The sequence below is a fragment of the Colossoma macropomum genome, unplaced genomic scaffold (assembly GCF_904425465.1).
Source record: "Colossoma macropomum unplaced genomic scaffold, Colossoma_macropomum, whole genome shotgun sequence".
Taxonomy (NCBI): domain Eukaryota; kingdom Metazoa; phylum Chordata; class Actinopteri; order Characiformes; family Serrasalmidae; genus Colossoma; species Colossoma macropomum.
Genome location: NW_023494801.1, coordinates 4,536,085 through 4,551,481, shown reverse-complemented (window position 1 = coordinate 4,551,481; position 15,397 = coordinate 4,536,085). Strand labels below are relative to the sequence as shown.

Here is a 15,397-nt window from a genome sequence, read left to right as displayed (position 1 = left end):
TTCCAGTCTTCAGTTGTCCAGCTTTGGTGAGCTTGTGCCCATTGCAGCCTGAGCTTTCTATTTCAGGTTGACAGCAGTGGAACCTGACATGGTCTTCTGCTGTTTAAGTCCATCCTCATCAAGAAATATTGCATATTCTAAGAAGCTTTTCTGGCAGCACAATTGTACAGAGTGGTTATCTAAGTTAAACAACAACTGGGATTTTGAGGTGAAGGGTCCCAAAATAAAAGGTCTGCCAGACTGACCTTTTGGTACAGCACTGACAATTAAGTAACCTATAAACTGTTGTTTTACTTCATGAAACAAAGCAGTTTTCCCATTTGCCCTGTGTTATTTTAAAGCAATCTTGTTGAAATTATTTTTCTACTGCTGTTTTTAATTATGTGACTATAACAAGACAAATTAACAGAGAGTAATTGAAAGTAATTGGATTACATTCGTTAATGTAATATTTTTTTTTTAATTATGTTGCAGATAATTTTTGTTTAATCTGTAATAAGTTATCTGTACTGGAATACATTTTTAAAGTAATCCTTCCCACCCTAAAAGCTTTTAAATTACTAACTGGATATTATATTCTCTTCGATTTTCAGCTTATCCACCAGTCAAACCACTGATACATCTGGAGAAACCTCGTCTCTCAGATCCGTCCCTACAGCCAGATTCAGCAGTAACAGCTTCTTGTGTTGTTGAAGCTGCGCCCAACTCCAGAGTCTCATGGTTTCTGAATGGAAATATGGAGAAAAAAGCCAATGCGGAGACAACAGACCAACGACCCAACAGCAACACTCGGCTCATTGTTAGCAAACTGACTCTGCCAGCAAGAGAATGGGAACAACATCAGAATGTAACATGCAGAGTTAAACAGCCATGTGATGATCTACCTGAGGAGAAAACTGTTAATGTTGTAGGTAAGCATTTCAGAAAAACCTCCCAATTACACCATTAAATTAACTACAGATGTTGGTGACACTTACTCTTGCCTGCAGTTCTCCTTAACTAACCCACAGCCCAACACAATAAAGCACAGTCAAACACGTTATCGCGTCTAAATCCAACAATGATAACATTAACAATAACAAGAATAGCAAAACAATTGTTCTTCTAATGAGGGGCAGTGGGGGGCCACAGCTTTTAATACCTTGCCCCTAAAGCCCCTTCTGAAACATGGAGCGAGTGGAAAAAGGCCATCCCTGGCAGTGGGAGTCGTATGTCCATTTTTGAATAGCACTGACCATGCCTTGGTGGTTCCTAGCACTGCATAAAAACGGTGGCGGAGCTCCTCAGCATACCGTGCTCCTGGTGCACTGTCCTCCTCCGACTCTGGCAGGAAATAGAACACCAGCTCTGTGGGTGTCCTGAGCTCACGGCTGAACAGAAGAAGAGCTGGGGTCACCTCCTGCAATGTATGTGTCGGTCCGAATTATGCTGGTGCTGGTCAATGATGATGGTGAGCTGAGTAATGAGTGTCTGATTAAAATGCTACACAAGGTCGTCGCTGTGAGCGTGGGGCAGTATAGTCTTGCAAATACCCAGCAGGTCAAAGACCTCAGCCATGACTGCCACCTCCAAGTTATGTCCCTGGTCACTGTGAAGTTCCTCTTGCACTCCAAAGCAGAAGAAGAACACCTCAACTAGCCAGTCTGGTATCATGTCCACACCCTGATCCAGGACTGCATACATCTAAGGCCATTTTGTGAAATAATTTATGGCCACAAAGACAATGATTCCTGGCATAAATAATGAGGAAGGGGCCCAGGACAGAGGGACTGCAGTGGAACATTCAACAGCTGTTGTGGTCCTTTCCTTGCTATGCATAGGTTGCAGCAATGCAAGTACAGCTCCATGCCTATGCAGCAGCCCAATCACTAGAACCTTTGCTGTAAACGCTTCAGGGTCTTCCCCACGTAGAAGTGTCCCACACCAGCCACTCCACTGCACTTAGCACCATCTTCCACTACCTGTGTGCTGCCAGCAGCTGCCACATGCACTTCCCAGGCACTGGTTCCTCCCACACACAGCACAGAAGTTGTGCTTCGGCGAAGCACCTTAGCAGTGGACCCATGTGGCATCACAACTGGTTTGCACCCCGGTTGGAGCCAATCATATGCCCAGGAGAGTTTAACATCCTCCTCCTGGCCACAGCAGATCTCTTTGGAGCTCGCCACATTAAGACTGGGGCCACAAGTAGGGACAGCAACAGCAGCAGCGCTCTTCTTAGTATGCATGCACCCAGCATGGTGCAGGATGGTGAAGTAGGTACCATATTACCTAACCCTCAGGCTCTTTGAACTTCATGACCCAGGTCAACAAGACATGATCAGTGCACAAAACGAAGGGAACTCTGCACATGTAAGGGCAGAAATGGAGCAGTACCACCATGAAGACCAGCAGATCCCTTTGTGTCATGCAGTATTTGTGCTTTGGGTTCCTCAAATGCTGGCTGTAGTATGAAATGACGCTCTCATTCCTGTACTGTACTTGCAAGAGAAGAGCTCTGATGCCCTTTTCGCTGGTGTCTGTGTCCACAACGAACTCAACGTCTGCCCTGAGGAATACCAGGAGGGCAGCAAATGCATCTTCAGCTCTCTCATCCTATTGTAAGGCAGCACCCTTTTTTATCAGTGTGATTGTGGGGCTATGTCGGTAAACCCACGCACACCAGTAGTATGAGGCCAGACCAAGAAAGCTTCACATCTCACAAAAACACCACAGAGTGGGCCACTGCTGCACCATGTCCACCTTTACTGGGTCTGTTTCTACTCCTGCATTGCTCTCCACATGGCCCAGGAAACTCATGGGCCACTTTGTATGCAGCCAGATGTTTGCAGAATTGATAGCCTGGAATATCTGCTCCAAGTCTGTGAACGTGACGTCAAAATTAGGTGCGTGGACCGATATGTTATTAAGGTAGACAATACACTTCTCATTGGAGATATCAGTGAGCACTTACTACATTAGCCACTTGAACATGGCCAATGCTTAACAGTGGTTGTAAACTGCCATAGCCCAGTGCCCAGTGAGATCACTGTCTTTTCTCTGCCATCTGGAGTGAGTGTTGCCTGCTAATACCCACTCGGCAGGTCCAGAAAGCTGAACCACATGGATCCAGTGAGCCGATCTAAAGCATCATGATTGCACAGGAGTTGACATAAGTTGGGTTTTGTGACAGCGTTCAGCCACCAGTAGTCCATGCAGAAATGCCAGCTGCCATCCTTTTTCATCTCTAGGATCACCGGCACCACCCTGGGGATACTTGGTGGTTTGATGACTCCTGATTCCTCCTTTATTTTCTGCTCTGTGGCCTCTTTCTTTGCCAGTGGAAGCCAGAACTCGGTTCAGACCCTCCAAGACAACCCAGAGTCATTTTCTTCCCCTTTTGTTGACTTGGCCACCGGTAACACATCTGAAGTGAGTGGTTGTCTCCTCTCAGCTGCCTGCTGTGCTGTTCTCAGTGTGCTGTCCAGACACAGGGGTGGCTAGTCCACTGTTCTCAGAACAACAGCAGATTCTTTATTTAATTAGCAAATGCCTTTCCTTTCCTTTTCTCAGTGAAGTCTTCCTGACAGTAATACATCCATTCAGGCCCATGTGTTGAGTTGTCTTGTCACAGATCTGAAGAAGAGTAGAGCTTGATTTTCTCAGAGCTCTTGACCAAAGTCTAAACTATACATCATGTGGATAATTAATTAGAATTTATTATCAAGCTGTGCAAATTGCTGGAGCTTACGACAGGACCTACATTTAGTCATATGGCTGTGAATAAGTGTGCAAATATGTGCAATTTGTATAACATGGAAGTCTATATTTCTGACAGAATCTCCTGAAATGTTTCATGTACAACATCACATTTAAGTGGATGTTTACTATCATTTATTCTTGGAGCTCATCTTCAGTTAAATCAAGCAAATTTTCCTTTATTTTATAGAAATCTCTCCACCAACCATCCACCTGGTGGAACATGGTCAATCTATAATGTGTGTCATTGAAGACTTCTGCCCAAAGCCCCTCAGTATCAAGTGGAAAAAGGATGACCGTGAAGTCAGAGGCCGAGACTGGAAAACCACAGAAAATGACTCGGGTTCTTACAGAGCGGTCAGTGTCCTCGAAGCAAATCTGACGTCTTCGAGCCCGGGAACCAAATACACCTGTGAAGTCACACATGAGGGCAAAACATACAAGAAGGCTCTGTCACCTGGAGGTAATCTAGTGTGATCATGGTTATGTAGTTGTGAGGTTCTTCTTTACAGCTACACATCCTTTCAGACCCACAGCACTGAATTGTGGAAGGATGGTCAGAAACACCTGTGTGTATATTAAGCAATAGTGGGGCTTAATGTTCTCCTCTCTTTCAAAGATGAAAGCTTTGGTTACTCTTTATCTGATGGGAACACATTCACTTATTTCCTATTTGATTTTCTACTTTTTTATGCAAGTGTATTATTTTATATGAAATCTCCTCAGAAATATCTCCTGATAAATAAGTAACTTGTATGTAATGGCCACTTTGAATAGAAATGAAATAAATGACAGTCTCTGAATTTTGCACAATACAGTACATCAACATTTACAGATATCAAAGCAGTCAGTTAACCTTTAATTCAATGTAATATCCTTTTACTATTAGTCTCAATAATGTGCATTTTTTGTGTGTGTGTAGCTCAGTTCTCTCTGAAAATCAATCCACCACAAGCGAAGCACCTTTTTATAAACAAAAAAGCAGTAATGGAGTGTGTCATAACTGGTGATAATCAGGAGGAGGTGGAAGGAGCAACAGTGTCATGGACAGTTGGAGGGAACCCAGCAACTCGTGATGTTCGTGTTGGTGGTGTTTACACAGGCAGGATCAGCATTTACCAAAACTAGCACACTGACCCTTGAAGAGTCAAAATGGTTTTCAGGTACAGAAGTGATTTGCTCCACCTTAAGAGACCAAACACCAATCTCTGACAAAATCAGTGTTAAAAAAGGAGGTGAGTCTTTTATTGCTGGAGTCAAATCTTCTTAGACCATATTAAAACACTTCTTCTGAAATGTGTGTATCTCTATCTTGTATTGTCTAATTTAAATATGATTTTTTTTCCCATGTAGGACAGCGTCCCTCTATTATCATTTACAAACCGGACAAGTCTGTCAGGGATTCTGACACAGTGTCTCTGGTTTGTGAGGTCAGCAGCTCTGATCATGCGAATGTGTACGTCATGTGGCAAGTGAACGGTGGTCAGTACAAAGAAGGCAACAGCATGGCCGCCATCGTCAAAAAGGACAACACCCTGATGGTCCTCAGCTACTTAACCGTGACTGGACAGCAGTACAACAGTGCAGAAATCACTTGTGCTGTCAAAGACGCCAACATGCAGAATGACTTCCAGCCGAGAACGAGCTCACCATCTAAGAGTAAAGTCACCTCTCATTCATTTCCTAATATAACTTGTAGCTAAGAGTAAGAGACATAGAACAAGTCTGTTTGATGATGAATAACTAGAGCACAGAGCAAAAATTACTATATTGACTTAAGCTCTATATACATCAAACGTTATGGCATCATAACAAATACCAGTAATGACAACACAACGCTGATATATTACTGAAGAAAATGTTTCTTGAACACTCATGACAGGATATGACATCTTCCATGACATGTTTCTGGCATGGTTATGTCAATGTTATGTAGCAGGTTTCTAGTAAAGTGTTACCCTTGTATCTTCTATTAGAGTAGGGAGATGACATGGAGCTCAAGGCCTGTGTTTTATCTGTCATGTCGATCATTAAATATTGTTTATTAAACAGCTCTACAAACCAGTGAAGCTTACAATAGAAGTTAGTCATATTGCTGAGTATAAGGGTAGAAATACATCCAATATAGATAATAGGGTAGTCAATATTTCTAAAACAGTCTCCTAGAATATGTTATTTACACCATCACATTTATTTGCATGCATTGAATTGTTTGTTCTTGGAGTTTTAGCACATTAAATTGAGCAACCTTTTCTGTTTTATAGCAAACTCTCCACCAAAGATCAGAGTGTTAGAATTTGGCCAATCCATAATGTGTATCATTGAGGACTTCTACCCAAAGACCCTCAGTATCAAGTGGAAAAAGAATGACCGTGAAGTCAGAGGCCGAGACTGGAAAACCACAGAAAATGACTCGGGGTCTTACAGAGCGGTCAGTGTCCTTGATGAAAATATGGCATCTTCGAGTCCGGGAACCAAATACACCTGTGAAGTCACACATGGGGGCAGAACATACTCAGAAAATCTGTCATCTAGAGGTAATCTAGTGCCATTATGGTGATGTAGGCATAATAACATTTAAAACACAGGTATATAATTATGCGGTACTGTGTAAAAGTCAGAATTGTTAGATGATAGACGACACTAAATGAGACTAGAAGAAACTGCCTTTAAATCATTCCCTTTTCAGTGTCAGGAAAAAGACAGAAAACCTTTATATGTAACTTAATGTTTTTCTCAGTAAGGGGTCAGGTGTCTTCTCTCAGAGAAATGATGGACAGAAACACTTGATTAAACTGAGCAAGAGTGGAGGCTGATTTTCTCCTCTCTCTCAAAGATGAAAGTTTAAGTGCTGTTTATCAGAGGGGACAGTGTTGTTGGTCTACTAGGTCTTGCATAGGAGTCTCATTTTCTTTATTTCTTTTATTATTCGTTCAAACTTTATTTTTGGAGACTCATTATGCTAGTGGAATATCTTGTATGTAATCTCCTCAGAAATGTCTCCAGGAAAAATAAATAACTTAATGTTTGTGTTGACAGGAAATTCAATTAAAATTGTGGTCTCTGACTCTGCATAGTGCTGTACACCAATATATACAGATATCAATGTGCAATCAATGAATCTATGATTCTGCTTAACTTTGTTTTCCTTGATAACATTAATACTATGTGTTTTTCTTTTTCATATAGTTCAGTCATCTCTGAAAATCTATCCACCACAAGCAAAGGACCTGTTTATAAACAGAAAAGCAGTAATCGAGTGTGTCTTAAGTGGTGATAGTAGGAAGGAGGTGGAAGGAGCAAAAGTGTCATGGACAGTTGGAGGCCGGAACCCAGCAACTCGTGATGTTCGTGTTGGTGGTTTTACACAGGCAGGATCAGCATTTACCAAAACTAGCACACTGACCCTTGAAGAGTCAGCCTGGTTTTCAGGTACAGAAGTGATTTGCTACACTTCAGTGGACCAAAGAACAATCTCTGACAAAATTAGGGTTAAAAAAGGAGGTGAGTCTTTTATTGCTGGAGTCAAATCTTCTTAGACCATATTAAAACACTTCTTCTGAAATGTGTGTATCTCTATCTTGTATCGTCTAATTTAAATATGATCTTTTCCCATGTAGACAAACGTCCCTCTATTATCATTTATAAGCCTGATAAGTCTGTCAGTGACTCTGACACAGTGTCCCTGGTTTGTGAGGTCAGCAGCTCTGATCATGCGAATGTGTATGTCATGTGGCAAGTGAACGGTGGTCAGTACAAAGAAGGAAACAGCATGGCCACCACAGTCAAAAACGACAACACACTGATGGTCCTCAGCTACTTAACCGTGACTGGACAGCAGTACAACAGTGCAGAAATCACTTGTGCTGTCAAAGACGCCAACATGCAGAATGACTTCCAGCCGAGAACGAGCTCACCATCTAAGAGTAAACTCACCTGTCATTGATTTTCTCATATAACTTGTAGCTTAGATTGTTCATCTTTTCATCTTAACCCCACACAATCAGCCAAGGCATGTTTGTTGTCTGAAGTTTGCTACTGTAGTAAGAGACAAAGAACAAGTCTGTTTGATGGTGGCTAACTAGAGCACAGAGTAAAAATGACTATGTGACTTAAGCTGTATATACATCAAACATATATTTAAGCTCTTAGTCATGTGGATTGTTAAGTATTGTTTATTAAACAGCTGTACGAACCACTGAAGCTTACAATACAACTTAAAGTTAGACATATTACATATTACATGCAACAGAGATAACATGCAAATCAATATTCCACAAAGAATCTCATGGAATATGTTATTTGCACCATCACATTTAATTGCTTGCTTCGAATTGTTTATCCTTGGAGCATTATTATACTTAACTTACACATCTGTTTCTTTATTTAATAGCAAACTCTCCACCAAAGATCAGAGTGTTAGAATTTGGCCAATCCATAATGTGTATCATTGAGGACTTCTACCCAAAGACCCTCAGTATCAAGTGGAAAAAGAACGACCGTGAAGTCAGAGGCCGGGACTGGAAAACCACAGAAAATGACTCGGGTTCTTACAGAGCGGTCAGTGTCCTTGATGAAAATATGGCATCTTCGAGTCCGGGAACCAAATACACCTGTGAAGTCACACATGGGGGCAGAACATACTCAGAAAATCTGTCATCTAGAGGTAATCTAGTGCCGTCATGGTTATGTAGTCATAATGCATTTTAAACACATATGTTTTTAACACATATATGATTATATGGATGAAACTGCCATTACATAATTCCTTTTTCTGTGTCAGGGAAAAAATGCAGAAAGCCGGTATACATAGCTTAATCTTTTTCTCAGTAAAGGCATAGTTGGCAAGAGTAGAGCTTGATTGTCTGCTCTTTCTTATAGATGATAGCTTGAACAACTGTTTATCAGATGGGGACAGTTTTTGTGGTCTACCAGGTGGTCTTGCATGGTTTTTAGTAGTCTCATTTTCTCCATTTCTTTATTTAATCATTTAAACTCCAGAAATGGAGACTCGTTATGCAAGTGGAACATCTTGTATGTAATCTCCTCAGAAATGTCTCCAGGAAAATAAATAACTTAATGTTTGTGTTGACAGGAAATTAAATTAAAATTGTGGTCTCTGACTCTGCATAGTGCTGTACACCAATATATACAGATATCAATGTGCAGTGAATTAATCTATGATTCTGCTTAACTTTGTTTTCCTTGATAATATTAATACTATGTGTTTTTCTTTTTCATATAGTTCAGTCATCTCTGAAAATCAGTCCACCACAAGCAAAGGACCTGTTTATAAACAGAAAAGCAGTAATCGAGTGTGTCTTAAGCGGTGATAGTAGGAAGCAGGTGGAAGGAGCAACGGTGTCATGGACAGTTGGAGGGAACCCAGCAACTCGTGATGTTCGTGTTGGTGGTTTTACACAGGCAGGATCAGCATTTACCAAAACTAGCACACTGACCCTTGAAGAGTCAGCCTGGTTTTCAGGTACAGAAGTGATTTGCTACACTTCAGTGGACCAAAGAACAATCTCTGACAAAATCAGGGTTAAAAAAGGAGGTGAGTCTTTTATTGCTGGAGTCAAATCTTCTTAGACCATATTAAAGGGACCTTGTCTCATTTTCAGTAGTTTTTAGGGTCTACTAAAATAGATTTCCATGCTTCAATTTACAAAAATGTCATTTTTTCTCATACTGCACATCTCTATTCGCCCTCTGTCTGAAATGCTCTGTTAGAGCTACTGTGTCTTCAGGCCCCGCCTCCCAATGAGCCCAGTGTGCTCTTATTGGTCAGCTCACCGTCTCTTTTCTGATTTGTCAACCGCCACTACAAGTTCCGCTCCTGTCTTACAGTCTGCACACAGACCCATTCTCTCCTGCACAGCTGTAAACTCCCCTGTGGCTGTTTTTCCAATAGCATCGGTTCTGCTGTAGCAATTTGAGCCAGAGTTCGATCCTGAAAGTCAGGTCAGCGTCTCCACTCGGCTACAACACTGAACACACTCTTCCCACCTCTGGTAGTTGCTCTGCATTGTGTAGGGACGTGCCAAGTTTGCTGGAAGGCGGGCAATAAGGTTTGTGTTACAAGTTTGCGTCATCTTGTAACAAAGAGAAAGAGCTAGAATTTCAACCAGGCGTTTCAAGTAGCAGGGAAAGGCGGTTTCTGTGGGAGAGAGTTTCTCCCTCTCAAATGCACTTTGAGCTTTGTAACATTGCAGATTGTTTACATGCAGAAAACGCTACATAACACACCAAAGGAAAGGCATAATAGGTCCCCTTTAAATTACTTCTTCTGAAATGTGTGTATCTCTATCTTGTATTGTCTAATTTAAAAATCATCTTTTCCCATTTAGGCAAACGTCCATCTATTATCATTTACAAACCGGACAAGTCTGTCAGGGATTCTGACACAGTGTCTCTGGTTTGTGAGGTCAGCAGCTCTGATCATGCGAATGTGTACGTCATGTGGCAAGTGAACGGTGGTCAGTACATGGAAGGCAACAGCATGACCAACATCATCAAAAATGACAACACACTGATGGTCCTCAGCTACTTAACCGTGACTGGACAGCAGTACAACAGTGCAGAAATCACTTGTGCTGTCAAAGATGCCAACATGCAGAATGACTTCCAGCCGAGAACGAGCTCACCATCTAAGAGTAAACTCACCTGTCATTGATTTTCTCATATAACTTGTAGCTTAGATTGTTCATCTTTTCATCTTAACCCCACACAATCAGCCAAGGCATGTTTGTTGTCTGAAGTTTGCTACTGTGGTAAGAGACAAAGAACAAGTCTGTTTGATGGTGGCTAACTAGAGCACAGAGTAAAAATGACTATGTGACTTAAGCTGTATATACATCAAACATATATTTAAGCTCTTAGTCATGTGGATTGTTAAGTATTGTTTATTAAACAGCTGTACGAACCACTGAAGCTTACAATACAACTTAAAGTTAGACATATTATATATTACATGCAAGAGAGATAACATGCTAGTCAATATTCCACAAAGAATCTCATGGAATATGTTATTTGCACCATCACATTTAATTGCTTGCTTCGAATTGTTTATCCTTGGAGCATTATTATACTTAACTTACACATCTGTTTCTTTATTTAATAGCAAACTCTCCACCAAAGATCAGAGTGTTAGAATTTGGCCAATCCATAATGTGTATCATTGAGGACTTCTACCCAAAGACCCTCAGTATCAAGTGGAAAAAGAACGACCATGAAGTCAGAGGCCGGGACTGGAAAACCACAGAAAATGACTCGGGTTCTTACAGAGCGGTCAGTGTCCTTGATGAAAATATGGCATCTTCGAGCCCGGGAACCAAATACACCTGTGAAGTCACACATGGGGGCAGAACATACTCAGAAAATCTGTCATCTAGAGGTAATCTAGTGCCGTCATGGTTATGTAGTCATAATGCCTTTTAAACACATATGTTTTTAACACATATATGATTATATGGATGAAACTGCCATTACATAATTCCTTTTTCTGTGTCAGGGAAAAAATGCAGAAAGCCGGTATACATAGCTTAATCTTTTTCTCAGTAAAGGCATAGTTGGCAAGAGTAGAGCTTGATTGTCTGCTCTTTCTTATAGATGATAGCTTGAACAACTGTTTATCAGATGGGGACAGTTTTTGTGGTCTACCAGGTGGTCTTGCATGGTTTTTAGTAGTCTCATTTTCTCCATTTCTTTATTTAATCATTTAAACTCCAGAAATGGAGACTCGTTATGCAAGTGGAACATCTTGTATGTAATCTCCTCAGAAATGTCTCCAGGAAAATAAATAACTTAATGTTTGTGTTGACAGGAAATTCAATTAAAATTGTGATCTCTGACTCTGCATAGTGTTGTACACCAATATATACAGATATCAATGTGCAATCAATGAATCTATGATTCTGCTTAACTTTGTTTTCCTTGATAATATTAATACTATGTGTTTTTCTTTTTCATATAGTTCAGTCATCTCTGAAAATCAATCCACCACGAGCAAAGGACCTGTTTATAAACAGAAAAGCAGTAATCGAGTGTGTCTTAAGTGGTGATAGTAGGAAGCAGGTGGAAGGAGCAACAGTGTCATGGACAGTTGGAGGGAACCCAGCAACTCGTGATGTTCGTGTTGGTGGTGTTACACAGGCAGGATCAGCATTTACCAAAACTAGCACACTGACCCTTGAAGAGTCAGCCTGGTTTTCAGGTTCAGAAGTGATTTGCTACACTTCAGTGGACCAAAGAACAATCTCTGACAAAATTAGAGTTAAAAAAGGAGGTGAGTCTTTTATTGCTGGAGTCAAATCTTCTTAGACCATATTAAAGGGACCTTGTCTCATTTTCAGTAGTTTTTAGGGTCTACTAGAATACATTTCCATGCTTCAATTTACAAAAATGACATTTTTTCTCATACTGCACATCTCTATTCGCCCTCTGTCTGAAATGCTCTGTTAGAGCTACTGTGTCTTCAGGCCCCGCCTCCCAATGAGCCCAGTGTGCTCTTATTGGTCAGCTCACCGTCTCTTTTCTGATTTGTCAACCGCCACTACAAGTTCCGCTCCTGTCTTACAGTCTGCACACAGACCCTTCTCTCCTGCACAGCTGTAAACTCCCCTGTGGCTGTTTTTCCAATAGCATCGGTTCTGCTGTAGCAATTTGAGCCAGAGTTCGATCCTGAAAGTCAGGTCAGCGTCTCCACTCGGCTACAACACTGAACACACTCTTCCCACCTCTAGTAGTTGCTCTGCATTGTGTAGGGACGTGCCAAGTTTGCTGGAAGGCGGGCAATAAAGTTTGTGTTACAAGTTTGCATCATCTTGTAACAAAGAGAAAGAGCTGGAATTTCAACCAGGCGTTTCAAGTAGCAGGGAAAGGCAGTTTCTGTGGGAGAGAGTTTCTTGCTCTCAAATGCACTTTGAGCTTTGTAACATTGCAGATTGTTTACATGCAGAAAACGCTACATAACACACCAAAGGAAAGGCATAATAGGTCCCCTTTAAATTACTTCTTCTGAAATGTGTGTATCTCTATCTTGTATCGTCTAATTTAAATATGATCTTTTCCCTTGTAGACAAACGTCCCTCTATTATCATTTACAAACCGGACAAGTCTGTCAGGGATTCTGACACAGTGTCTCTGGTTTGTGAGGTCAGCAGCTCTGATCATGCGAATGTGTACGTCATGTGGCAAGTGAACGGTGGTCAGTACAAAGAAGGCAACAGCATGGCCAACATCATCAAAAACGACAACACACTGATGGTCCTCAGCTACTTAACCGTGACTGGACAGCAGTACAACAGTGCAGAAATTGCTTGTGCAGTCAAAGATGCCAACTTGCAGAATGACTTCAAGCCGAGAACGAGCTCACCATCTAAGAGTAAAGTCACTTCTCATCAATTTCCTAATATAACTTGTAGCTTAGTGTGTTCTGATGGAGTTGATGGGGAGCTCTAGGCCTATGTTTGTACTATTAGTCATATGGCTCATTAAATATTGATTAAATAATCAATCCTGCTGTACAAAACACTGGAGCTTACAATGGAATGTAAAGTTAGTAATATTGCTGTGGATAAAGGTACAAACACATGCAGTATGGAGAACATGGCAGTCAGTCTATCTGAAAGAATCAACACCATTACATTTAAGTGCATGTTTTGTATTGTTTATCCTTGGAGTTTTAGCACACTTAAATTAAGCAGCTTTTTCTGTATTTTTGTAGCAAACGCTCCACCAAAAATCGGCCTGGTGGAATTTGGCCAATCCATAATGTGCATCATTGAGGACTTCTACCCAAAGACCCTCAGTATCAAGTGGAAAAAGAATGACCGTGAAGTCAGAGGCCGAGACTGGAAAACCACAGAAAATGACTCGGGGTCTTACAGAAAAGTCAGTGTCCTTGATGATAGTATGACGTCTTTGAGTCTGAGCACCAAATACACCTGTGAAGTCACACATGGGGGCAAAACATACACAGAGGATCTGTCACCTAGAGGTAATCTAGTGTCTTCATGGTTATGTAGGCATGATAACAATTACACAGATATATAATTATACAGTACTGTGCAAAAGTCAGAGGCCACACTTTTTTTTTATTTTTCAATGTCAAGGGAATATAAACAAACTCTATATATGTATATGACTTAATCCTTTTCTCAGTAAATGCTTATTCCGTTAGACCCATAGCATTCAACTGTTTTCTCACAGGGAAAGGATGAACAGACACCCCTCAATAATTAAAGCAAAAAGGGACCTTGATTTTCTCCTCTTTCTCAAAGATGGAAGCCTTAACTACTGTTTATCTGAGGGGGACAGTTCTTGGTCTACCAGGTCTCTTTTTTGTTTAGTAATAATTTAAAATTGAGCATAGCGTTAGTTTACAGAGACCATGAAGTCAAGCTCAGGCCCCAGTCTCAAGTCACCAGCTGTTTTTAGCTCATCTCAATTAGCTGATGGCTTAGCTGATCACCTGCTATGCAAATGATTGGCTAAATTTGTCAAGGTGTTAATTTAATCTGCTTTAGCTTATTTCCTCTGCAAGCCACTTTGCAGCCTCCTGCTGGCTGCGGGTTTGCTTGGCCTGGTCGTTGTTGGGGTCTTCTGCGGCCCATGTCTGCATACAGAATGGCAAGGAGGTCCCAGAACAGAGCAATACCGCCAAATATATCTTACTGCAAATGGAAACAATATATTTTCTTTGTTAAAGTCGTCCTGACTGAACTCCATTTTTGGAAAATCCTGTATTTTCCATTTTCCTTTGACATTCTTCTTCCTTAGGCAAGTTAATTATCTTACATCCAGTCTCCTCAGAAATGTCTCCAGATATATGAATAACATGGTCATTTTTCTCTGATATTTGCACAATACTATGCATTAATGTATACAGATATCAACACACAATCAATTAACCTATAATTATTTTTATTGTTGTTTTCCTTATTAATATTACTAATATGTGTTTTTCTTTTTCATGTAGCTCAGTTCTCTCTGAAAATCAATCCACCACAAGCAAAGGAACTTTTTATAAACAAAAAAGCAGTAATGGAGTGTGTCATAACTGGTGATAATAAGAAGCAGGTGAAAGAAGCAAAAGTGTCATGGACAGTTACAGGCCTGAGAAAGGAGTCTCTTAATGTTCGTGTTGGTGGTGTTACACAGGCAGGATCATCATTTACCAAAATTAGTACACTGACCCTTGAAGAGTCCGTCTGGTTTTCAGGTACAGAAGTGATTTGCTCCACCTCAAGAGACCAAAGAACAATCTCTGACAAAATCAGTGTTAAAAAAGGAGGTGAGTCTTTTATTGCTGGAGTCAAATCTTCTTAGACCATATTAAAACACTTCTTCTGAAATGTGTGTATCTTTATCTTGTATCGTCTAATTTAAATATGATCTTTTCCCATATAGGACAGCGTCCCTCTGTTATCATTTACAAGCCTGAAAAGTCCTTCAGTGACTCTGACTCGGTGTCCCTGGTTTGTGAGGTCAGCAGCTCTGATCTTGCGAATGTGTACATCATGTGGCAAGTGAACGGTGGTCAGTACGTAGAAGGCAACAGCATGGCCACCATCATCAAAAAGGACAACACACTGATGGTCCTCAGCTACTTAACCGTGACTGGACAGCAGTACAACAGTGCAGAAATCACTTGTGC

The 15,397-nt window shown here is 40.9% G+C and overlaps 1 protein-coding gene and 2 gene segments (V, D, J or C); all 3 read left to right on the top strand.

The window, feature by feature from the left end:
* Positions 1 to 597: 597 nt before the first annotated feature.
* Positions 598 to 4,964, top strand: LOC118821843. The segment is given in 3 exon segments: positions 598 to 911; positions 3,929 to 4,201; positions 4,661 to 4,964. Coding segments are annotated over 3 exon segments (654 nt in total).
* A 237-nt stretch (positions 4,965 to 5,201) lies between these two features.
* LOC118821720 lies at positions 5,202 to 12,235 on the top strand. The gene is made up of 10 exons (XM_036590453.1): positions 5,202 to 5,397; positions 6,003 to 6,275; positions 6,928 to 7,170; positions 7,359 to 7,664; positions 8,132 to 8,404; positions 8,984 to 9,295; positions 10,089 to 10,394; positions 10,862 to 11,134; positions 11,714 to 12,025; positions 12,219 to 12,235. Exons 1-10 carry the CDS (start codon positions 5,202 to 5,204, stop codon positions 12,233 to 12,235), a joined length of 2,511 nt encoding a protein of 836 aa, XP_036446346.1.
* Positions 12,236 to 12,927: 692 nt separating this feature from the next.
* The window catches only part of LOC118821719, a 3,247-nt gene continuing 777 nt past the window's right edge, over positions 12,928 to 15,397 (top strand). The window contains 4 exon segments of the C gene segment in view: positions 12,928 to 13,123; positions 13,466 to 13,738; positions 14,720 to 15,034; positions 15,151 to 15,370. Of these exon segments, the coding sequence occupies positions 12,928 to 13,123; positions 13,466 to 13,738; positions 14,720 to 15,034; positions 15,151 to 15,370 (1,004 nt within the window).